This window comes from Aquarana catesbeiana, linkage group LG01 (genome assembly GCF_042186555.1).
Source record: "Aquarana catesbeiana isolate 2022-GZ linkage group LG01, ASM4218655v1, whole genome shotgun sequence".
Lineage (NCBI taxonomy): Eukaryota > Metazoa > Chordata > Amphibia > Anura > Ranidae > Aquarana > Aquarana catesbeiana.
The window spans coordinates 297,540,747-297,566,510 of record NC_133324.1 but is presented as its reverse complement, the minus strand read 5'-3'; the positions used below and the strand labels follow the sequence as shown (position 1 = coordinate 297,566,510).

General features: G+C 46.4%; 1 protein-coding gene across 1 annotated transcript in view; it reads right to left on the bottom strand.

Annotated features, from left to right (window-relative positions):
• The window catches only part of PITPNB (phosphatidylinositol transfer protein beta), a 117,806-nt gene that overhangs the window by 25,668 nt on the left and 66,374 nt on the right, over positions 1-25,764 (bottom strand). The window contains exon 8 of the mRNA XM_073629349.1: positions 10,095-10,172. Coding sequence (XP_073485450.1) covers positions 10,095-10,172 — 78 coding nt within the window. The remainder of the gene's footprint in view (positions 1-10,094; positions 10,173-25,764) is intronic.

Genomic DNA, 25,764 nt, shown 5'->3' with positions numbered 1-25,764 from the left:
GATGGGATGTCCCAGAGCAATGCTACCTGAGGGGGGAGAACCACGACCAAGTAGGGTGCAATCAGACCTGAGGACCCTGTACCGCTGCCTGCAGCACACTACGTCCAAAGGCGATATCCTCATGCCTTCTCACATCCACCTGATAGAATCTGGTGAATGTATGAACTGAAGACCAGGTTGCGGCCTTGCAGAATTGAGCCATAGAGGCCCGGTGATGCACTGCCCAAGAAGCACCAATAGCCCTTGTGGAATGTGCCCTGATCTGAAACGGAGGAATCTTCTGTTTCAAACCGTAAGCTTGAATGATCAATTGTCGAATCCATTTAGAAATGGTAGTTTTTGACGCTGCCTGTCCTCTATTGGGACCCTCTGGCAGCACAAACAAAACATCCGTCTTGTGGATCTGAACAGTTGCCCCGAGATAGGCCTTAACTGCTCTTACTACATCCAACGAATGTAGAGATCTCTCTTCCGGAGAACAGGGATCTGGAAAAAAGGAAGGTAGAACAATGTCTTGGTTTAAATGAAAATCAGAAACCACCTTCGGTAAAAAACTAGGATTAGGGCGTAGTACCACTCTATCCTTGTGTATAATCAAATAAGGCTCCTTACAGGAAAGGGCTGCTAATTCTGAAACTCTTCTAGCAGAAGAGATGGCCACCAGAAAAATTAACTTCCTTGTCAACAAGACCAAAGGAATCTGACTTATTGGTACAAAAGGCTGTTTCTGTAACACAGCCAGGACCAAGTTCAAGTCCCAGGGGTTTAGGGGCGCTCAACCCGGAGAATTAAGACGCATCACCCCCTGCATAAAGCTTCGGACCAAAGAATGCGAAGCAAGTGGCCGCTGAAATAATACTGATAAAGCAGAGACCTGGCCCTTGATGGTACTCAAGGCCAGCTTCATCTCTAATCCTAATTGTAGAAAATCAAGAATTCTACCTATGACATATTTCCTGGGATGCCAACCTCTGGATTCACACCAGGATACATAAGCTTTCCAGACTCTATGATAAATCATCCTGGAAGCTGGCTTCCTTGCATTAATCAAGGTAGATATGACAGGACCTGAGAGCCCACGACTCTTCAGAACGTGGGTCTCAGTAGCCAAACCGTCAAATTTAGCGTTTGTAAGGCAGGATGGAACACTGGACCTTGAGATAACAGGTCTGGGCATACCGGTAGGGTCCACGGGGAACCCACCGTCATCCTTACTATTTCTGTATACCAAGTCCTTCTGGGCCAAGCGGGGGCCACCAGAAGTACCGACTTCCTTTCCTGCCTGATCCTGCGAAGGAGTCGTGGTAGTAGCAGAATAGGCGGGAATGCGTAAATCAGTGAGAACTGATGCCACGGAATCACCAACGCATCCGTCCCACATGCAAGAGGATCTTTTGTCCTTGCCACAAATCTGTCTATCTTTTTGTTGAATCGGGATGCAAAGAGATCTACATCTGGAACCCCACATCTTTGGCATATGGCCCAAAAGACGTCGGGATGCAGAGACCATTCCCCTGGAAGTAACTGCTGGCGACTTAGATAGTCCGCCTGCCAGTTCTCTATTCCCGGGATGAAAACTGCCGATATGCATGGCACATGCATCTCTGCCCAGACTAAGATCTGGTTCACCTCCTTTTGAGCAGCTCGGCTCCGGGTGCCTCCCTGATGATTGACATAAGCCACTGCTGTGGCATTGTCGGACTGGATCCTGACCAGACAACCCTGTAGCCTGATAGTCCAGGCTTTTAGGGCTAGATATATCGCCCGGATCTCCAGAATGTTGATGGGTAAGGTCCTCTCGGTCTTGGACCATATCCCCTGAACCGCAGACTGTTCCAGAACTGCTCCCCAACCTGACAGACTGGCATCTGTTGTTACCACCGTCCAGGTAACCGGTAGAAAGGATTTCCCCTTCTGCAGGTTTTCGGGTATGAGCCACCAATTGAGGCTCTGACGCACCGCATGCGACAGGTGCATCGGAAAGTCTAATGCCTGAACCTTCTTGTTCCAGGTCGACAGAATACGGTGTTGCAGCATTCTTGAATGAAACTGAGCATAGGGAACTGCTTCGAATGAAGACACCATCTTCCCTAGTAGCCTCATACAAAGGCGGACAGAGGGACCCTTCTTGGTCCTGACTGCCAGAATCAGCTCTCTTAAAGCAGCGATCTTTGCCTGGGGTAGAAATATTTTCTCCTGGCTTGTATCTATAATCAGACCTAAATACTCCAGTCTTCTTACTGGTTTTAGGAAAGACTTTTCTAGGTTGAGGATCCAACCCAGGTGTTCTAGATACCTGACTGTGGTCCTCAAGTTTCCATTCAAAGAGGCTACCGACCGGTCTATCAAGAGCAGGTCGTCTAGGTATGCTATGACAGCTATACCCTGAGCCCCTAATCTAGCCAGAGGAGGAGCCAAGATCTTTGTGAACACTCGAGGTGCAGTGGCTATCCCGAAAGGCAGAGCCACAAACTGGAAATGGCGCCCCCCCTACCTCAAAGCGCAGAAACTTCTGATGAGCAGGAAAAATGGGCACATGCAGATATGCATCTCTGATTTCTATCAATGCCAGAAATTTTCCTCCCTGCAGGGTGGGAACTACTGTCCGAATTGATTCCATGCGGAAGGAATGAATCCTTAGGAATCGGTTCAGATCCCTTAAATCCAGAATGGGTCTGACATCTCCATTTGGCTTTTGGACCATAAAAAGGTTGGAATAGAAGCCCAATCCCTGGTCCTTTGCGGGAACTATCATAATGACCTCCTGCGACAAAAGTCGCTCTAACGCTAGAAGGAGCGACTGCTTCTTCTCTGGGTCTCTGGGGACACTTGATCTGAGGAACCGAGGAGAGGGAAAAATTCCTGAAACTCCAGCTTGTACCCTAAGGTTACCGTGGAGATTACGCATCTGTCCTGGAAATCCTCCTGCCAGAGCCCTGAGAACTGTCGCAGTCTTCCCCCCACTCGAGTGAGCGGGGGCGCCCCCTCATGCAGAGGTCTTAGTGTTTTGCCTAGTAGGCTTCTTCCCCCAGGACTTCTTTTGTCCCTGGGGTTGACTCTTGTCTCTGGACCCAGATGGAGGCGGCCGTCGAGACTGCTGGAGGCTGAAGCCCCTGGTGCTGTGGGGAAAGAGTTTGTTTGAAAGAGGGACCCTTACTCTTCTTAACAGGTAAGAGAGTGCTTTTCCCACAAGAGATTCTCTTGATATAGTTATCCAAGTCTTCTCCAAACAACCTTGCACCACGAAATGGAAACCCAGCCAGCAGCTTCTTACATGGTGCTTCGGCTGACCAATTTTTCAACCATAGGATTCTACGTATATGCACCAACCCCCGTGAAAGACGGGAGGTTTGCACGATAGAATCTCTAATGGCGTCAACCACAAAGCATAAGGCCGCTGGAAGGTTAGCAAACCCCTGGGCCTGCTGTTCAGGTAATACTTTGATGACCTGCTTAACATGGTCTCTTAAGTATTGACAGACTCCAATCGCTGCTACTGCAGGTTGAGCCACTGAACCTGCTAAGGAGAAAACATCCTTCAATAGGGATTCCATCTTTTTATCTACAGGATCCCTGAGCATCTGAGCATTGTCTACAGGACAAGTCACACTATTATTTTTTTACGGAGGAAATGGCGGCATCAATGGCTGGTATTCCCCACATTTTAATAAACTTTTCTTCCATCGGATAAAGTGTTGAAAACTTTCTCGGCGGAAAAAAACGTTTGTCTGGGTGATCCCACTCAGAATAAATGAGCTTTTCAAGTAAATTATGAACAGGAAAAGCCTGTGCTGCTTGGAAAGGTTTCAGTGACCCCAAACAGAAGAGGATTCTTTAGCAGTTTCAGGTAGGGGCAACTTAAATGTGGAGCGGACCAATCCAGTAAGGATCTGCACTAAGACTTTCTCCTCTTGGGAAGTCGCAGAGGATCCCTCTCCACCTGATTCCTCTGAAGAGGAACCATCCGTCCTATCCCGATCCTCTGAAAGGGATTCGTCTCCTTTATCCCAGAGCTCCTCTTCCTGAGGGTCTTAGGGAACAGAGGAAGGCCTAGTGCGTTTTCTTCTACTGAGTGAAGACGTAATCACGGCCATTAATCTTTCCTCTAGACCATTAATGGTTGAGGAAAAAACCTCTTGTGTAATATATACAGGGGCTGAAGTGCCAGAAGCAGTTGTAGCCCCTGACCCCAACGGCTCTCCCTGGCTAGCCGTCCCTGGTCCATCAGGGGGGGAGGATGCTGCAGACAGGGGGCCCTCAGAACCTGAACGAGATCCCCTAGTGTCTCTGGTTCTTGGGGTGCTTGAACCTCTTCTACCCATAGTGCAAAGCAACAAGGTGTGAGGTATACAAATGAACACTGACTGCTGAGCGATGTAGTCTGGCTAAAAGCCTTGCTACCCAATGCTCAGTCTGGTGTTATTTCAGTAAATGCTGCCTAGGAGAATGCCTGTGTCCCACCTTACATGCGACTGTCAGCTCTGTGTCTCTCCAAAGGCTGTGTGCACCTGTACAGAGTGCCTTAATAGCCTGCAGCTGGCCTGAGTGGGAGTCTAAGCACCTCCCCTCCTGCCCCCCCACCCTCGATTTTTGAAAAAAAACGAGCGCTTCCCGCGCTGGCCGACTCTCCTGTAATACTATGGAGGAAGGCTGGGGGAGGGGGAGGAGGGAGGAAGGCTGGGGGAGGGGGAGGAAGGAGAGAAGCTGGTAGTGAAGACCTGCCTAAACGGCAATGGTCGGAAATGGTGGCCTGAGGCAGCGGTGCCCGAGCAGTATAACCACTTTCTAGACCCCTGTGGCCTCTCTCTAGCCTGGGGGGGAACATTCAAACATGAGAAATCCCCCCTTCCATCCTACCTTTGCAGCCGGCCTGAGACGCTGTGAGACATGTGCAGCGATGAGCACTGAGACAGACAATCCAGCATGTGAAGGTTTGTGCTCTTGGCAGCCCCCGGTGGTCACAGTAGGCATAGCATGCATTTACCTTAAAGCGGAGATCCACACAAAAATGGAACTTACGCTTTTCTGAACCCTCCCCCCCTTCGGTGTCACATTTGGCACCTTTCAGGGGGGAGGGGGGTGCAGATACCTGTCTAAGACAGGTATTTGCACCCACTTCTGGCATAGACTCCCATGGGAGTCTACGCCTCTTCCCGTCCCCACCGCGCTGTCTCCTGGGAAACACACAGCTCCCAGGAGAGAGCGGGGACCACTTGGGATGCGCAGCGCGACTCGCGCATGCGCAGTAGGGAACCGGGAAGTGAAGCCGCAGCGCTTCACTTCCTTATTCCCTCACCTAGGGTGGCGGTGGCAGCTGCCGAGAACCGAGCGGGTTCTCGGCGTCGCCTGCCGACATCGCTGGACCCTGGGACAGGTAAGTGGCCATTAAAAGCCAGCAGGTGCAGTATTTGTAGCTGCTGGCTTTTAATATTTTTTTTTTTTGGCGGTGTGGGTGGACCCCCGCTTTAAAGGAGAAACCTACTAGAATTAGAAAATTCTGTGGAATCTCCTCTTACCTTATCCAGCCGCAGGGTTCAGTTTACACAGACCCAATCTTCACCTCTCACGGTGGGCTCCGTTTGAAAAACCGTCAGAGACTGGGGCCCCCTACGAATAGGGTGATCCTGCAGTTCTGGGCCCTTAAAGCACCCGGCTAGAAATTAGGCTAGAAAACCATTTTCTAATCTGCGGGGTCCAGCTCTCTAAAAAGAGAAGCATTACAGGTAAAACCTTGTTTCTTCGGACACAAGACCCGGTTACCATCCAATTCGGCCTAGAAAGGACACTTTGAATGGATCCGGTCTGCCTGGCTTGCCCCAGTATAGGATATAGGATATTCCCTTTGGAGCTCAGCACAGGACATCTTTACACGTCCATCACCTAAGACATTGGCGTAAAAACTGAGGTATCCCTGCAAGGGGGAGGGATTATATAGGGGGTTGAACTTCCTGATAGGGTGTGCCAGTGTCCAATCACCAGTGATACCCTATATAACCCATCAGTAATTACTGTGGCTCTGTGTCCCGTGATGTTCGAGAAAGAAATACTCATTTTCCTAGTGAGGATTTTTAACCTTATTAAAACGGATACACTTTATTAATTTGTGATCAACATTCAGTAGCCAATGTGTTAGTTAGGCAGGCATTCCCATGTCAAGACTGTCTGTGCTGATAAGGGGAATTGAGCGAATCTCTTTTCTGCAACCTGAGGTTGCAGAACAGAAATTTGTTCAGTCTATGGCCAGCCTAAGTGGCTTTAACTAGAATGACTGGCACTGTGGTACTTTCAGTAATCCAAACTTGCCCTCCTGGAATTTTCAAGCACTGCAACCAATCTAGTTTGCAGAGAGAATGGATTGAGAAGCATAAAATGGCTTACCTCTATATAGTCTATCCCCCCTTCAATCCATCATGAATGCTGTCATCACTCATCCAACTTACCAATCGTTCTGTATCTGCTACTCCTCTCTGTCAATCCCTCCACTGGCTTCTGCTCACCCAACTAATTAAATTCAAAATACTAACAACTACTTACAAAGCTATCCATAACTTTGCCCCCAGCAACATCACTGACCTAGTATCAAAATACCAAAAAAATCTTTTTCTTTGTTCTTAAGACCTCCCGCTCTCTAGCTCCCTCGTCACTTCCTTTCATGCTCGCCTCCAGGACTTTTCCAGAGCCTCTCAATCCTATGGAACTCCTTACCCCAATCTGTCCGATTATCTCCTACTCTATTAGCTTTTAGACTATCCCTGAAAACCCTTTTCTTCAGGAGAAGCCTACCCTACCCACACCTAACAACTTTATTTTAATTTTCTTCATCTGATCATCCCCCACAGTTATTACCTTTTGTTCCACTTGACCCTCCCTTCTAGCCTGTAAGCTCTAACGAGCAGGGCCCTCTGATACCTCCTGTATTGAATTGTATTGTAACTGTACTGTTTGCCCTCATGTTGTAAAGCGCTGCGCAAACTGTTGGCGCTATATAAATCCTGTATAATAATAATAAAAAAATAATCCAGTGAGGGTGGACCAAACCCCTTATTAACAAGATCAGATGTGTTCAAGCAGACAGGAAGTCTGCAATTGCTCAGATAACCACTCTATACAAACAAGGGACATCTCTGAATACACAAGCTCAACCTTGATGGGCTATAGCAGAGGTCAGCAACCTTTTGGTTTGAATAGTTTGAGTACGAAGATGGGCAATAATTCACTTTCATTTGTTTTTGATTCTTACCTTGTTTTAGTTAACAGAACTGTTTTGTACGGTTTCTGTATATTTTAAACATACAGTATCTGCTGCCCGAAATGGACTTGTTATTCTTTACTTTTGTTTTTTGTTACTATGAGTACCTTGTCCAACTGTATTTTACACCATGGATTATGTGATGCAGTCTAATGTGTATGGCTCCTGATACGTGATATGTTTTCCATGTACCCGGTTAAGTGATATGTATATTTCCCTTTGTACATTGCTAACATATGGCAATAAAAAAAAAAAAAAAAGAAGGTTTAGGCATCTCAGAAGTTGGTAGTTCCAGACTTCTCTTCTGTATTCATACACACACACACGGCTCAAAATTTCAAGTCCTGAGCTACTAGCCAGGCCTTAAGGATTACTCGCCACCAGTTGCCCCACCCAACCCTACCATGCCCCATCCCTATACGCACCCTCATAAATTCTCATGAAATTACACATAAACGTTTTATGCAGAATTAAGTTACACAAATAAATATTAACAACAACTTTATCACCCGTGCCCATCAATGCAGCCTCACCCGTGCCCATCATTGCAGCCTCACTTATGCAGCCTCACCCATGTCCATCATTGCAGCCTCACCCGTGTCCATCATTGCAGCCTCACCCGTGTCCATCATTGCAGCCTCACCCGTGTCCATCATTGCAGCCTCACTTATGCAGCCTCACCCGTGTCCATCATTGCAGCCTCACCCGTGTCCATCATTGCAGCCTCACCCGTGTCCATCATTGCAGCCTCACTTATGCAGCTTCACCCGTGTCCATCATTGCAGCCTCACCCGTGTCCATCATTGCAGCCTCACTTATGCAGCCTCACCCGTGTCCATCATTGCAGCCTCACCCATGTCCATCATTGCAGCCTCACCCATGCAGCCTCACTTAGGCAGTCACACCCGTGTCCATCATTGCAGCCTCACCCGTGTCCATCATTGCAGCCTCACTTATGCAGCCTCACCCGTGTCCATCATTGCAGCCTCACCCGTGTCCATCATTGCAGCCTCACTTATGCAGCCTCACCCGTGTCCATCATTGCAGCCTCACTTATGCAGCCTCACCCGTGTCCATCATTGCAGCCTCACCCGTGTCCATCACTGCAGCCTCACCCGTGCAGCCTCACTTATGCAGCCTCACCCGTGTCCATCATTGCAGCCTCACCCGTGTCCATCATTGCAGCCTCACTAGTGCAGCCTCACCCGTGTCCATCATTGCAGTCTCACTAGTGCAGCCTCACCCGTGTCCATCATTGCAGTCTCACTAGTGCAGCCTCACCCGTGTCCATCATTGCAGCCTCACCCGTGCAGCCTCACCCATGTCCATCATTGCAGCCTCACCCGTGTCCATCATTGCAGCCTCACCCGTGCAGCCTCACTTATGCAGCCTCACCCGTGTCCATCATTGCAGCCTCACTAGTGCAGCCTCACCCGTGTCCATCATTGCAGTCTCACTAGTGCAGCCTCACCCGTGTCCATCATTGCAGCCTCACCCGTGCAGCCTCACCCGTGTCCATCATTGCAGCCTCACCCGTGTCCATCATTGCAGCCTCACCCGTGCAGCCTCACCCGTGTCCATCATTGCAGCCTCACCCGTGTCCATCATTGCAGCCTCACCCGTGTCCATCATTGCAGCCTCACCCGTGCAGCCTCACCCGTGCAGCCTCACCCGTGTCCATCATTGCAGCCTCACCCGTGTCCATCATTGCAGCCTCACATGTGCAGCCTCACCCGTGTCCATCACTGCAGCCTCACATGTGCAGCCTCACCCGAGTGCATCATTGCAGCCTCACCCGAGTCCACCATTGCAGCCTCACCCGTGTCCACCATTGCAGCCTCACCCGTGTCCACCATTGCAGCCTCACCCGTGTCCACCATTGCAGCCTCACCCGTGTCCACCATTGCAGCCTCACCCGTGTCCACCATTGCAGCCTCACCCGTGTCCACCATTGCAGCCTCACCCGTGTCCACCATTGCAGCCTCACATGTGCAGCCTCACCCGAGTCCATCCTTGCAGCCTCACCCGAGTCCATCCTTGCAGCCTCACCCGAGTCCATCCTTGCAGCCTCACCCGAGTCCATCCTTGCAGCCTCACCCGAGTCCATCCTTGCAGCCTCACCCGTGTCCACCATTGCAGCCTCACCCGTGTCCACCATTGCAGCCTCACCCGTGTCCACCATTGCAGCCTCACCCGTGTCCACCATTGCAGCCTCACCCGTGTCCACCATTGCAGCCTCACCCGTGTCCACCATTGCAGCCTCACCCGTGTCCACCATTGCAGCCTCACCCGTGTCCCACCATTGCAGCCTCACCCGTGTCCCACCATTGCAGCCTCACCTGTGCAGAGGCCGGATCATTATAGCGGAAAAGGGCATGGAGAAAGAGGAGATCCGGCTTGATCACAGAGCGGGGTTTGCACACTGTAACAGCTTACATTACAATTGCAGTCTGCGTGTAGTCACACAGAGCCCCACTCTCCTGACCCCGCACCTGTGACAGACAGAACGCGTCCTGGCATTGGACCGGCGTTCTGTCTGCCACAGGTGTGGGTTCCAGAGGGCAGGGCTGTGTGTGACGGCACGCAGACTGCAATTGTAATGTAAGCTGTTACAAACACCGCTCTATGGTCAAGCCGGATCTCCTCTTCCGCTATAATGATCTGGCCACCCTCTCCATTCCTCCACACTCTCTGCGAGAATGGCTCCCATTCATCCATACATACATATACACATACACATACATACACACATTCACAACAATAGGGTTTTGTTACAGAATGTTCAAATGGGAGATTCTATATAGTTTATCAAATTATATAGAAATACAGAAATGCGGCCAATTACCTTCCAATTAGGTCCCAGGGGTCCTCTTTTTGTTTTAATAGACTGAAACAGTGCAGGGTCTTCATCTGCTTTGTAATCCTGCAAAACAAGCATAGTACAGTACTAAAGTTAGATTGCATGTCCCATATAAAAGAATCTGAGGTTTAGGAATAAAACAAAATAGCTTTTTTATGTACATGACAAAGGCTTCAGCCATGCCACTCTCTGCCTTAGTAAAACATGTTTCTTTGAGACTGGGATGATTTATGAAAACTGAAAGAAAAAGGCTGAGTGAGTGCCCAGAGCAGGCAATTAAAAAACAGCAGCATGGACATTTACATATAACATTTATTTTAGTTATATAGGTACAAACACACACACCAAGTACCATAGGATGGGTAAATCAGATGTAACTGTTAGTCATGATATAGCCTGAAAAAGAAATTCAAGTTTTGCTTACTGGAATAACCATTTTTAATTATTGGTCATGATTCAGCCAGAGAAAAGTTAATTTAGACATGCTAACAATTCAGTGTCTAGGAAGGCCAAATGTGCGATTTGTGTGCCCACACTGCTAGGAAATCTTGTGCGTTTTCCTGAGATGCCCCAGACTACACGGCTGTGTGCCAATTAGTATGATTGGAGGTGAGAATTCTCACTTCTGCTCCGTTCACATCTAGTCGTTTTGGGGCGTTTTTCTGCTCTAAGACTCAGCTCTAAAGACTCCCAAGACGACAAATCCCATTCATTTCAATGATCCCTGTTCACATCTGAGCGTTCTGTCGCCTAAAGCAAAATGCCCATCGCTCAAAAAAGTACATGACCTCCTTTTTTGGCAGATTACAGGCCTTTTACTGCTTTTGCATTGGTGACCTTTTGAACTTAAAAACGCCCGGAAAAAAACCCCTGTTAAATAGAAGCGCCTAGATGTGAACGGAGCCTTAACCTTAAGGCCCCCTTCACACAGGCTGATAAGGTCCGCCTGTCAGTTTTTCGGACAGACCTGATCAGACACCAGTGTTAATTTTGGCAGCAAATTTAGTTTTAGTCTTAGGACTAAAATGGCAATTTAGTTTTAGTCCCATTTTAGTCATCGTATTTTAGTCGACTAAAATCTCCAGTACATTTTAGTCAACTAAAATCTCAAATGTGTTTAAATTGTAATGCATTATTTAAGCATTTTTCTAGAATTTCCAAATATAAAATTTCTCATATACTCCTGGAGTAAAAAAATTGAATATGTTATTTATGGTATTAAGGTTTGAACAAACTCACAGATACAGATTTAGATGCTCGGGACTATCTGAGGAGGCCTGTAATGCTGCACAGTGCTCTGGACAGTGGTCTGAGAAGGCCGGTAATGCTGTACATTGCTCTGGACAGTGGTCTGAGAAGGCCGGTAATGCTGTACATTGCTCTGGACAACGTTCTGAGGAGGCCGATAATGCAGTACATTGCTCTGGACAGTGGTCTGAGAAGGCCGGTAATGCTGTTGCTCTGGACAACGGTCTGAGGAGGCCGGTAATGCTGTTGCTCTGGACAACGGTCTGAGGAGGCCGGTAATGCTGTACATTGCTCTGGACAGAGGTCTGAGAAGGCCGGTAATGCTGTTGCTCTGGACAGCGGTCTGAGGAGGCCGGTAATGCTGTACATTGCTCTGGACAGTGGTCTGAGAAGGCCTGTATGGCTTCAGAGTGCTCTGGATGGTGGTCTGAGGATGTAATGCTGCAGAGTGCTGGATGGTGGTCTTATGTCTAAGGGATGGCCTGTAATGCACATTGCTCTGGATGCCACCATGCCAGTGGTCACTGGTCGGGAGGAGGCCTGTAATGCTGCACAATGCTGGATGGTGGTCTCTGGTCTGTGGGATGGCCTGTAATGCACAGTGCACTGGATGTCACTGCCAGTGGAGGCCTGTGTAATGCACACAGTGCTCTGGTCGGAGGGGACAGGGAGACCTCAGGCCTGCTGTAATTGTAATGTACTAGAGAACACACTCACAGTCCGCTCTGCTCTGGATGTGGGTGCCTGGCTGGCGGTTGTCGGTCTCGTGACCCGGGAGTGGGACAGTCTCGTCGGGACTTGGGGGGGATTGGGGGGGGGGGCCTGGCTGTAATGCACAGTGCTGCTCTGGTCTCTGGCAGTCGCGGTGCACACAGTCGCTTGCTGGGAACGGAAACAGACAGAGCTCCGTGAAAACCGGAAGTTAGTTTACAAGGGTAAATGTCCCTCCTTGCCAATTTCGGCCCGTTTTCGTTCATTAACTAAAACAGATTTCATTTTCGTCATAGTTGTTTCAGTAACTGTAAAAATGCCGCTGATGAAAACTTTGACGAAAACGTTTTCGTTGACAAAATTAACACTGTCGGACAATCCATTAACCTCTATGGAGGGACGGATGTAAGCGGCAACATGTCCGCTGACATCCGAACCGATCCCATCTGTGAAATCCAGAAGGATGGTGACCCTATTTTCCATCCGTCTGGAGGATCGGATGAAAACAGACAAGTGGTCCATTTTCATCCAATCTCCCTATAGAGGAGAGTGGGGCTCTGATGCTTCTGTCTCTGCACAATGAGCGGAGACGGACCTGTCACCTACCTGCTCAGAGGGGGATCAGCGGAGCGATCCCCTGCTGAGCAAAGAGGGATCGGCCGTGTGAAAGGACACTTGGAGACAAATGTGTGCATTTCAATCTTTCAAAGTCTTAAAAAAGGTAATAACTCCTAACTCCCATTAACTTTGGTAAATGCATGGCACATTCTGAATTTTCATACTTCCAATCTATCCCTGATTTTTTTCAGTAAGCTCGGGTAGGTACATTAAATTGTTTTCTCAAATTGCCTTTAGGGCCAGTTCACACTGATGCGATCCAAAATTATTAGATTTGCATGTCATGTAAAAATACATGGTTTTCTATGAAGGCTGTTCACATCAATGCGGTGCGATTTTGATTTGGTTAAAAAAAGGGTCCTGTGCAAGTTTAGTGCAGGTGCGAATTTAATCTCCAACTATGCCCAGTCCCCTCAAAAATCGCATTAAATTTGCACCTATGCAAACACAAATCGCACTGTGAAATCGCATCAGTGTAAACCGAGCCTAAAGCTTTCCTCATGTTGAGGTAAGAACTAGGTGCCCCAATACCTGGCATTTGGCAAGGGTATGCCTAGTATGAATGACCAAGATTAGCGGGAATTTTAACTCCTAGCTTGATAGGGTTAGCTCTGCCAGGTATAGACTCAGTCAACTAATGGCTAGTATACACGGTGAGGAAATCGGAAGAAAGAAAATGCTTTTGGAGCGATCGTCCGATAATCTGATTGTTAGTACACAGTTTGAGAGCTGATCGCAACAGTTCATGCAAAATTATTTGAAGGGACAAGCATGAACATTTTTCTTCTAACAGAACCAAAGATTTTTGTTTAATATCAGTACAGCACTTGTCCGAAAAAGAATCGCATGCCCAAGACCGCACATCTTCGAAAACGAAAGAATACATTACAACATCATAGGAAGTTGTATTCCGTCTTACGAGAGTTTTCGTAACTCTAGTAACCTATTTGTTTTCAATAGGAGAATAGTATGCATTAAAAAAAAAAAAAAAAAAAAATATGATCATTCAACCGATGTTCTCGGTTGTGTGTACGAGGTCCCCCTCCCCCTGGACCACACTGCTGCCTTATACACACACAATGCTCTGGCTCTCTGCCAGAGGCATTGGGTATCGATGGGCACTGACAGTTTTGACTAGCAGTGCCCATTGAGAACAACACTGGAAACATTGGGCGCTTTACATTTGCTACAATGCCGATATGCAGCAGAACCCCTAGGAACCACCATCAATGGTCTATGTACCACTGGTTGGTGACCGCTGCTCCAGCAGATTGCCAGCCTCAGCTCTGTGCTGTGTAAAGGAGAGGCGTGTCCATTCCCTCCAATCAGCTCTCAGAGCTCTCCTCAACGAGCTCTGCAGGGTGTAATTACAGCTACCTTTTGTTCTGAACTTTCAGACAAGCCTCTAAATTCAGCACTTTGAATGTCTGTAGAGAAGAGAAGACTGCAGATATACAGATACAACTTACGTAGGAGGATTTGTTTCATCTCTGTATCACCCGAGGCCAGTCAGTTTACTGGGTATATGGAAAGGTTTAAAACCACTTGAAGATATTTTTATAGAAATTATTACACAGCAATCTGCCGGTTTTACATGAATAAAAGAGAAACTCCTACTTGCCATGAATGCCAAAATGTTGATAGGGATCTGCTGCAAATGATATGGGCATTTGAAAAGGTCAGGCCCCTCTGGTCACAAATCATTACATTTCAAAGACTTTTGAGGTTTCTCATCTTTTCAGCTTAGTGCCTTTTGGAAAACTTGAACTTGGTACATTAAAAATAAAAAAACATTTATGAGACTACTTTTCTTCGATGCCAGGAAAATATCCTCTACTGGATAGCCCCTGACCCTTGAAAAAAGGTTAATCAAGTACTACAGGGGTGTCCAAACTTTTTTCAAAGAGACCAGATTTGATGAATTGAACATGCGTGAGGGCTGACTATTTTGCCAGACATTCTTTAAACCTTTAAAATTCAGTCTAAGTGTGTTCGTCCAAGCACTAATACACTGCCAATAAGAACTCTTTCCTTTGTGGCTGTGCGTGGTGAAGAGATGAGCTTGGGCGTGTTATTTGGATATACCGAATTTATCGGCTTATAACACGCACCTTCACTTTAAGGCCTCATGCACACAGGATGTTAAAATAATGTTCTGAAAACACCAGTATCTTTGCAGTGATTTTTTTTTAACTTTTTTCAGCTTTTTTTCAACGTTTTTGCAATCGTGTTTTTTTAGCGTTTTTCCGCGTTTTATAGCACTGATCGCTGTATAAATGCCAATGGTCCCAAAAATGTGTCAAAAGTGTCCGATGTGTCCGCCATAATGTCGCAGTCCCGATAAAAGTCGCAGATCGCCGCCATTACTAGAAAAAAATTTAAAAATAAAAATGCTATAAATCTATCCCTTATTTTGTAGACTCTATAACTTTTGCGTAAACCAATCATCATACGCTTATTGCGATTTTTATTACCAAAAATATGTAGAAGAATAAATATCGGCCCAAACTGAGAAAAAATTAGCTTTATTTAAAAAAAAAAAAAAAAAATGGGGATATTATAGCAAAAAGTACAAAACATTGTGTTTTTTTCAAAATTGTCGCTTTTGTTTATAGCGCAAAAAAAAAAACGCAGAGATGATCAAATACCACCAAAAGAAAGCTCTATTTGTGGGGGGAAAAAATTTTTGTTTGGGTGCAATTTTGGGGTCAATTTTGTTTGGGTGCAGCGCCGCACGACTGCGCACTTGTCAGTTAAAGCGACGCAGTGTCGTATTGCAAAAAATGGCCTGGTCATTAAGGGGGCAAATCAATCCTTCTGGTCCTTAAGTGGTTAAAAAATTGCTACACAAATACCATGTTATATAAACTAATGCAATGACTGCCATTTTATTTCCTAAGGTCTCTGCTATGTTTATATATATATATATATATATATATATATATATATATATATATATATATACACACATACATACACACACACATACACGTGTGTGTGCCTGTGTTGGAAATGTGGTCCTTTGTTTTCAGCAGTGCCTGTGGGTCAAGGATCTCATTGGTTTTAACTAATGTAACCTCACAGCTGTCAATGATCATGTGCATCTTGCCTTTGTACATAGACCCTGTCCACAGCACCCAATTGCAGAGATAAAGAATCAGTCCATGTGCCCCCATGACATCAGAGCCCAAAATAGCACCCTCATGTGTTGCGGAATAAAACAAACTGTGTTCCAAACACAACCTCTCTAAGTCTATGGGCACAGGTATTAACTGCTCAGAAGGTACCTGCTGTCCTCAGAATCCTCTAAGGAAAATTTGTCTCCCAGTAGGATCCTTTTGAAGTTCGATATTTGTTAAGCTGAGGGCTGCACCTGTATCCAAAAGAATATTTGTGTGATGGCCCCCTACCTCTCCTATTGACATACTAGGGTCAACACAGGGGCTTGACAAGGACTGGTTGGAGGTGGGACTTAATTTGGTGGGTTGCATATATCATATATACTTGAGTATAAGTCGATCCAAATATAAGCCGAGGCACCTACTTTTACCACAAAAAAATGGGAAAATTTATTGGCTCGATTATAAGCAGAGGGTGAGAAATGCAGCAGCTACTGTAAGTGGAAAAGAGGGTCAACAATGCCCATCTGCAGCTGCATGCCTACGTGTCCACTGCAGCCCTTCCCTGTGTCCATTGCAGCCTCAGTGTGCCGATCTGCCTACCTGATCAGCCTACCTGATTAGCCTGTGTCATGCAGTCAGACGGCGGCCATTCCAGTGTACAAAAGCCGCGCCTCCTCCTCGTCCTCGTCCGTGATAGGCTGAACACTCAGTTTCCCAGCAGTCATTGTTCAGTGTTCCGCCTATCACAGACATCCTCTCATCCTCGTCCGTGATAGGCAGCACACTGAACACCGACTCACTGCTGGGAAACGGAGTGTTCCCCTATCACGGACAAGGAGGAGGAGGAGGCGTGGCTTTTGTACACAGGTCAGCTGCCGTCTGAGCATTACACACGGGCTGATCAGGTAGGCAGATGGCAGTGACTCAAGTATAAGCAGAGGGGGGCACTTTCAGCACAAAAATAGAGTTAGGTACCTGGTAACTCTTTTTCTAAGAAGTCTTCCAGGGCAGCATCTGAGAGATAGGCTCCTCCTACCTGAAACAGGAAACACATTAGTCCACCATTATAAATTTCACAGTCTTACCTACGTGCCTCAGTTGTATTAAAGCACCGTAGGAAATCTCAGTAAATCTTAAAAGCTCCCCCGTTGTACCTGGTATTTGTCTTTTCAAGGCTGGGAACTAGTGCTGCCCTGGAAGACTTCTTAGAAAAAAAGAGTTACCAGGTACCTAACTCTATTTTCTCGAATCGTCTTCCAGGGCAGCATCTGAGAGGATGTATGAAGCAATACTTACTAGGGTGGGGATAGAAACTGGAGCACCTTGCGACCAAGTGCCTGGTCTTGGTCAGACAGCTGGTCTATGTGGTAGTGCCTTGAAGGTACTGAAGCTCAACCATGTCGCTGCCCTGCAGATCTGCTCCGGAGTTGCCCCTGCTTTCTCTGCGACCGAGGTAGCCCAGGCTCTGGTTGTGTGTGCTCTGATCCCGCTTGGCGGAGTGAGGCTTTGTGCCTCATAGGTCGTCTGTATGGCCATTCTTATCCATCTGCTGATGGTATTCTTGGAAGCCTGTTTCCCTTTGTTGACGCCTGCATAAAAGGACAAAAAAGGGAGGTCGTTCTTCGCCAATCCTTCGTTCTTTCAAGTATGTTTCCTACATCGCGTTTGTTGTGAGTGTGTCTCTTTTCGCTAGCCATAGTTTTTGGAAGCAAAAGTATGATATTTTGGGTTCTATGGAATGTTGAGGGGACCTTGGGCAGAAAGGCCGGGTCTGGAGAGAGAATTATTTTGTCTAAATGTATTAGGCAGTATGGTTCCATTATAGACAGTGCTTGGATTTCGCTCACTCTTCTGGCTGATACTAGGGCCACAAAAAGTACAGTCTTTAAGGTGAGGTTTTTGTCTGAGCTATCTTCCATCGGTACAAATGGAGGGGAAAGAAATCCTCTAAGTACTGTGGGCATGTCCCAAGTTGGAGTTCTATTCATTTTGGCTGGTCTAGCTCTTTTGAGTGACATCAGGAATCGCTTTATCAGTGGGTCCTCTGCTAGTCTTGTGTCTATGAACGAGTAGAGAGTGCTGCAACATGTACCTTCAGCGTACTTGGGGAAATATTTTTGTCTGCTCCATCTTGTAGAAAATCCAGGATTGTTGGGATTATTCCTCTTTTGGAATATGGTTTGTTTCTGTTCCAGGAGACAAACTTTTTTCCCTCACTTCCTCGTAGATCGCCCTAGTTCCGGGCTTCCTGCTGTTTAGGATGGTATCGATCCCATTGTCTGACAATCCTTTGTTCTGAAGTCTCACCCCTTCAGTACCCAGGCCGAAAGCTTCAGGATTCTGTGGTTCGGGTGGTTGACTGGGCCCTGCGATAGGAGATCTGGCTGGTCCGTCAGTGTCAGCTGAGGCTGGATGCTGAGGTTTTTTAAGTGGCTGAACCATGCCCTTTGTGGCCAGTGCGGTGCTATTAGTATCACCATTGCTCTCTCTCTCCCTTGGTATTATGGCAGTTGGAGGGAATGCATAGCATAGTTGCCATACCCAGCTCTGGTTGAAGGCGTCTACGCCGCTGTTGCCATCTATGGGGTCCAGAGAGAAGAATGTTGGTGATTTTGCAATCGCTTTGGAGGCGTATAGATCTACCTCGGGTACTCCCCACTTTTGAGTGACTTGTGCGAAGGTCGCTTGGTTCAGAGACCACTCCATTTGTTTTATGGTCTTCCGGCTCAGGAAGTTTGCCAGCGTATTGTCTGTTCCTTTCAGATAGATACCCGATATTGACTTTGATTCTGCCCATAGTAGGATTTTCTCCATCAGCTTCATCAAGCTTCGGGACTTTGTCCCACCTTGCCTGTTTAGGTATACCACAGTCGTGACGTTGTCCGATTGTAACTTTATGTTTCTCCCCTGTATTGCTGGTTTGAACGCTTTTAATGCTTCCCCCGCCGCTTTTAGCTCTCTCATGCTTGAGGAGGCTTGGGACCATTTGGAGGTCAATTTTCCCTGTGAGCAGAGGCCCTCCAAATGTGCCCCCCAGCTTAGGGCACTGGCATCGGTGGTGATCCCGATTGGCTTGGATTGGGCCCATTTGCATCCTTCGATGTATCGAAGTAGATTGAGCCACCATTGTAGTGTTAGTTTGACTGTGGTTGGAACAGGAAAGGACCTGTCTAGGGATGAGTGGCTGCCATCCCACTGGGACAGAATGTAGTTCTGTAGAGGTCTCATGTGAATCTGTGCCCAGGTGATAGCTGGAATAGAAGATGTCATCAGTCCTAGTACGGTCATACCTTGTCTGAATGTTATGGCGTTGGTCCTTATTAGGAAGGTTACTGCCTGTGTGATTTTTTTCGTTCTTTTCTTCCATTAGGAAGGTTTTCGTTAGTCTGGAGTCCAGTGTATATAGCCCAAATATACCACTCACTGGCTTGGGGTCATCTGTGACTTTTCTGCATTTATTATCCATCCCCGGTTTTGCAGATAGGACATACTTGTGCACAGGTTGCTTTCTAGGGCCTCTGCTGAGTCCGCAAAGAACAGTAAATCGTCTAAATATGGTATTATGCCAATACCTAGTTGTCTTAGACCTTTTAATGCTTCCGCCATTATCTTTGAGAAGATTTTTGGTGCAGAGGAGATGCCGAAAAGGAGAGCTGTGTATTGAGGGTGCGGCGTAGTTGCTGGCCCTTGTACTGCGAACCTTAGGAATTTTTGGATGACCCTCCTTTATGGGGACATGTAGGTAGGCATCCTATAGGTCTATTGTCGCCATAAATGTCTCCCGTGGAAGGATGTCATGTCTTTGGAGTGTGGGAGGAAACCGGAGTACCTGGAGGAAACCCACGCAGGCACAGGGAGAACATGCAAACTCCAGGCAGGTAGTGTCGTGGTTGGGATATGAACCAGCGACCCTTTTTACTGCTAGGTGAGAGTGCTACCCACTACACTACTGTGCCGCCCTCCCTAGGTGTGTCACTCTCCAGAAGTTTTTGAAGCTGGGTTAGCCAGATTGATAAAGTCTGGGCTGTGCAGGTGGAAGCTATTGCCGGATTTCCATGGGGTCACTTAAGGTACCCGCGTTGTCAAAGGCCAAGTCAGATTTATTTGTGACTTTTGCCAGAGAAGCATCCACTTTGGGGCATTTAGCCCAGGTTTTGGTGTCCGTCTCTGCAAACGGGTCTGCGTTTGACTGTGGCTGGCATGAAGAGTTTCTTCTCTGGGTCTTCCCAATCTTTTTTTAAAGATATCTTTATGAGTTTGGTGTACAGGGAATGTACTAGGCTTTCTGGGTTGTAGCTCTTTATACATCTCGTCATGTATTGCGAGTTCTGCGGATTTATGTTCTTTAATACCTAGCGTGTCCGCTATGGCTTTTAGAAGGCTATTCGTATCCCCTGATAGAAATAAAGTTGCCCTCTGAAACCGCATCTCCTGAAGGAACGCATATCCGGTGGTAGATGGGGTATTGGTCTGACTGACGCTTGATGGCGCTTCTAACTTTTTAATAGCTGAGCGTAGAGGCGCCATGGTGCTCTGTATTTCTTTCTTGAAAGAGCTGAGCAGATCTTTCAGATACCCTTGCGATTCTTTGGCCACCATTTTGTCTACACATTTTTGATATAGGGTTTTTTTTTTTTCCTTCTGGGGAAAACCGGTGGCTGCACGAAGCACATGTTTTGTTGCTTTCCACTTCCCTTTCCTCAGGGGTCTTTGCCTGAAATCAAGCACAAAAAAGGTCCCCATGAGGTAGGCGGGTAAAGGCTGCCTGTAAGTAGGCAGTTTTACAGTAAGGTTAAGACAGAGGTGACTCTTGAGTATTCTGGCTTAGCTGGGAGCTGTCCTGGCTTGCAGGATCTGCAGGGCAGGGTGGAGAAGCGTCAGACATGGTCAGCCACCAGGATCCTCTGCTTAGAGGGGCCTTTTTAACTGCTTCCTGCTTAAGCTCCGGCCCCGCCCCCAGCTGACCCCGTGTAGGTTGGTGGATACACCTGCACATGCCGCTGCAATTGGTATCCTCCCTTCTGGGCCCAATAGGGAGGGGGACTCTGCTGCAGTATGCGTGTATATTGATATTATTAAAAATCTTTTTTTTTTTTTATTAAATTCCCGCCCCCGGAAGTGATGTAACCATAGCCCATTCTGTATCCCAGGAAGCAGGCTCCAGGAAAATGGCCGCTAACCCGGAAGTGTCTCCGGCGCCATCTTGGTACACCCCACCAAGCCTCCATGAGGAGAGGCTTGTTTTGCGGTGTGTAGAGGATGCCGATCGCGGCAAAAAAACAGGCAATCAAGTGGGCGGCGGGTGCGGACATCACGGGGGTAGGAGAGGAACAAAAAATAAGCCGTGAGGCACCTACCGGTCCGGCGCGGCAGCGGCTGTAATCAGGGGGTAAGGCATCCATGCACCCACACCACTGTACGCTCTTCATGTCTGGGAGTATGTTGAAAGAGTTTGCACATGGAGTTCCCTGGTGAAAAAACTGCAGCAGGTCCCTTGAGCAGCGGCATGGGGGAAATGTCAGTGCACTATTGCAGCTTGGGGGGATGATTGCAGACCCCTCTGTAGGGGTGAAATCTCAGGCAGAGAAATACTGCTCAAATATGCTGCCCCTGCTCGCCCTCCCAAGGCCCGCTGGGCTGGATGGGATGCTGGCAGGTAGTCTCCTGCAACTAGCACAGAGACTGAAGTAAAATAACAAACGTTTCTTTTGCAGCTCCTGTGGGTCCGGAGGAAACACAAACAACTGAGGCACGCAGGTAAGACTGTGAAATTTATAATGGTGGACTAATGTGTTTCCTGTTTCAGGGAGGAGGAGCCTATCGCTCAGATGCTGCCCTGGAAGACGATTCGAGAAAAAATGTGCTGAAAAACTCGGCTTATACTTCAATATATATGGTATATGTATATATCATGGTAATGTGTTGATTTGTGTGCTATTATAATTTGACGTACATGTAGTAGGTTTTATTATGGGTAAGGCCCGACTCAAGGTTCTGTATATGAAAGCTGGTTAAATTGTGGCTCTGAGTATGTGTTGGTGAATGGTGAGTAAATGGACACCCCTTGCCTGTATTGCACCCCATCGTGAAGATACCAGATAGGAGAAGACACGGAATGGTGCCATGAAAGCTGTCGCTAAAGAATGGTGGTGGTGTGTCACTCAGGGGCAAACTGGCACATGTTGGGAAGCACAACACATTAAGACAGTTATGGACAGTTCCATAGGAGCCATTTCTGAAGAAGGGTGATGTGTGTCCTTCAGGCACAAAGCGGCATATGTTGGAAGGCAACATGGTTTACTATCATATTTCTGGAGTTTTCTGGTTGATAGTCATTTGGTCTAAGTTGGAATTTGCAAGGTGACCCAGCAGGGTGTTCTTAACAAGGAGTCATGAATGGGAATTCATATCCTAGTAGGATGTTCTTGCAGGCCTCCTGATGTGAGGGAAAGGGGTAGAGAAGCACCATATAAGACCTCCTGGGGAGGTGCAAATTAAAATGTCCTTAGTTACAGAAGATCAAAGACCAGCTGTCAATGAAGGATGACCCAGGTCAAATAGCGGTGATACATGACCAATTGCTGCCCCTAGTGGACATTAAAGCATACTTCCTGGAGGACGGGAAGAGAAGAACATACTTCCTGGTGATTAGGAAGGACGACCTCTTCTTATTGGCTACAGATGGCTAGATATTATAGCCATGTTATTATGACCTTGTTATTCCTGGCAGTGGGTGTTGTGTGGGTGGTGTCTGAGTGGGCTTTAAAAGTACTGACCTGCTGGAGTTACTTCCTCTTTTCCATGGAGCTTAGCCGAGACAGCATCTCAAGGAGGACCTTATGTAAAGTATAATTTATGTTCTTTTGTTTTATATGCTCTGTAATATTTTCCTTTAGTGTTTTCATGTTAGCATTCCTACTTTCTTGGGAAATAAATGAGACCCTTACTTTGTTAAAGCAGTGTGTTTATTTTTATAGCTAACCTTGTTATTGTACCATTATCAGAGCTTTGACAGACTAGCTAATTATAGGAATAGACAAGTTAATACATATTTATAATAAATAGGGGGAATCCAAACCCCTCCCCCCCAATATTTATTATACTATATATGGAAGGGGGGTTTGGGAGGTCTGAGTAATTTGATTTTTACATGTATGGGAGCAATGCCAGAATTGGCCTGGTATGAAAGCAGTTAAATAATAATTTTCATAAAAATAAATAGTTACTTAAAAGCAGCATCAAGGCCATTAGCTCACCCTTTATATTATTCATAAAAATGCAATACCAGTGTTTAAATACAATGCTTTTAAATTTTATTCTCTTTATACAACTTCTGCGCTTTGATTAAAAAAAAAAAAAATACTACAATAAAACACAATCCAGCACAGCAATACAATGCCTGGCTTCCAATTACAGCTGCAAATGAGCAATAGTGTGGAAGGAGACAGCCTTCTGGCTTTGTTAGCATGCAATCTCCTTCAGGATCCCACAGGGAAAGCAAAGCCACTGTAGGGGAGCCTTTGGCTTGTGGTTTATTTTGTTTGCCACCAGCTGTACACTTCTCATCTCATTAGTTCGGTTAAAATACTCTGGGGGATGACAGCTGTAACCCACTCGAATCTTCGGCTCTGAGGATATCTGGAGGCTAATTCTGCAACCCATGAAAAAGAGCGTCCACCACAAAGCACTGTGCTGTACAAACAGTTTGAGCTTCTGAAGTAGGTTAAAAATGCAACAGGGCTAATGTGTCACTTCAGATGAAAGTACTACTTCTCTGTTTAATGCTTAAGCCAAAAAAACTCATTATCAGATAAACAAAAAACACACACCACATGTCATACTGGTAGCTGAGGAAAGATAATAAAAGTAATATAGAAAAACATTATGAAATAATGAAGGAAAATACAATAAAACGGGACTTCATAAAAGGGCCAGAAAATGCAATTTACAAGCGAGTTAAAGTGATTGTAAGGCTCCTTTTTTTTTTTTTTTTTTTTAAAATACCAATATGTCATATTTACCTCCACTGTGCAGTTCATTTTGCACAGAGTGGCCTCGATCCTCGACTTCTGGGGTACCCCAGCGGCGCCGGTAGCTCCTCCCCGCATCGTATAACCCCCTAGGAGAAGCGCTCTCCGGGGGGGGGGGGGTGGGGGGGGGGGGTGTTTTACCTTGCGGTTGCGCTCCCGAGTCCAGCATTTGCGTCCATAGAGGCAGAATGCCGGACTCACGCCTGCGTCATTGGATTTGATTGACAGCAGCGGAAGCCAATGGCTGCGCTGCTATCAATCTATCCAATGAAGAGCCGAGACAATGGGCAGAGGAGAAGAAAGCGTCTTCAGCGTGTGAATTGCAGGCCTCAGATGAGTAAAACGGGGGACCTGGGGGGCATAGGATGTATTAAGGTGAAAAAACATGAGGTTTTACAACTCCTTTAATATAAAAATCATTTAAACGTTTACAGAAACCAAGCCTAAAGCCCGACTAAAATTAATTTTAGACTGGATAGAGCAAGAAAGGGCTAGAACTTGCTGTTTCTTGTGTTCCCATGGATTCCCTCCCATCTCAGCCTGAGCCTGTACAGGAGCCTTTGCTGCTCTATGAAGAATCCTTGCAGTAGGTAAAAGTACAAGATATTTTGAATGTTTCACACTTTAACCCTTTTCCACGTGCAGACACATTTAACTACTGCAGCTCTGGAAGATTTTACCCCCTTCGTGACCAGGCCAGACCATTGCTTAGTCATGCAATGTTGTACCCAAACAAAACTTTTTTTCCCACACAAATAGAGCTTTCTTTTGGTGTCATCTGATCACAACTGGGTTTTTTATTTTTGCAATATAAATGAAAAAGACGACTAAAAATTGTGAAAAAAAAAAAATATTTTTTTACTTATAAAATAAAAAAATAAATAAAAAATTCACAATAAATTTAGGCCAAAACTTATTCTGCTGTATATATGTATATATGTGGTAAAAACAAACTCAATGAGTGTATATTGATTGGTTTGTGTGAAAGTTATAACTATGGTATAAATACTGGGAATTTGTTATTTTTCTTTTATATACTACTAATGGCGGTGATCAGCGGCTCTCACATGTGGCATCATGACACTTTGCACCATGACATAGCAAAAATTATCCCCACTGAAGGGGGCCATGCAGCAACCACATGCATTGCAGTGACTGGTACATAAATCCCACACTGAGCTCAGAGTGTTCCTACTGGACCCCCTTTCCTCAGTGCAATCCCTTCCTCCCCAGCAACTGCGCCCATCACACAGACTGGCACATGGCTGAGGAGTACTGTACTAGGGATGGGCAAAGCCTGATAGGGAACTGAAAGACTAGTTTCCCTTAAGGTTCATTTTACTTCTAAATGCCAATGCATGGCAGTGAGCAGATCAAAAAACGCTCTTCAGTCCAAAAACAGCTTTGAAATCCACCTACTGCAATGCAAACTAGTTCTCAGTTCCTCATCAGGCTCTGCCCACCCAGTGACAAATCAATTATCGCAACCCCTTTGTTTATTTCTGGCCTGGTCAACAGCTGAATTGGGTCAGGGATAAAGCCCAGTGCAATAATGACAGCTTCCCAGCACAGCCAGCTTAAAGTTGGTCTTAATTACCACGTTTCCCAATTAGAGAACTGGCTGCAATTTTTTAAGAATCTATCACAGCCTCAGTGACAGGTTTTAAAGCGGCAGTAGTAAAAATTACCTACATTTTTTGCACGTGTCGGTAATGCGTGCCTGAATTAGGGGTAGGAAGTTATTGCGGAAACTACCACCATAAATGTGATAAGCCTTTGTTGAATTCTCCTGTGTGGGTTTTAAGTAATACTTTAGGAATGCCAAGGCCAACAGAAACTTTGTAAAGCTCATGAATGTAGCTGCTGTGGACTCAAGTGACCTTATACATCTCGCCTTTGTGGTTTGTTCATAATCTCTGTTTAGCG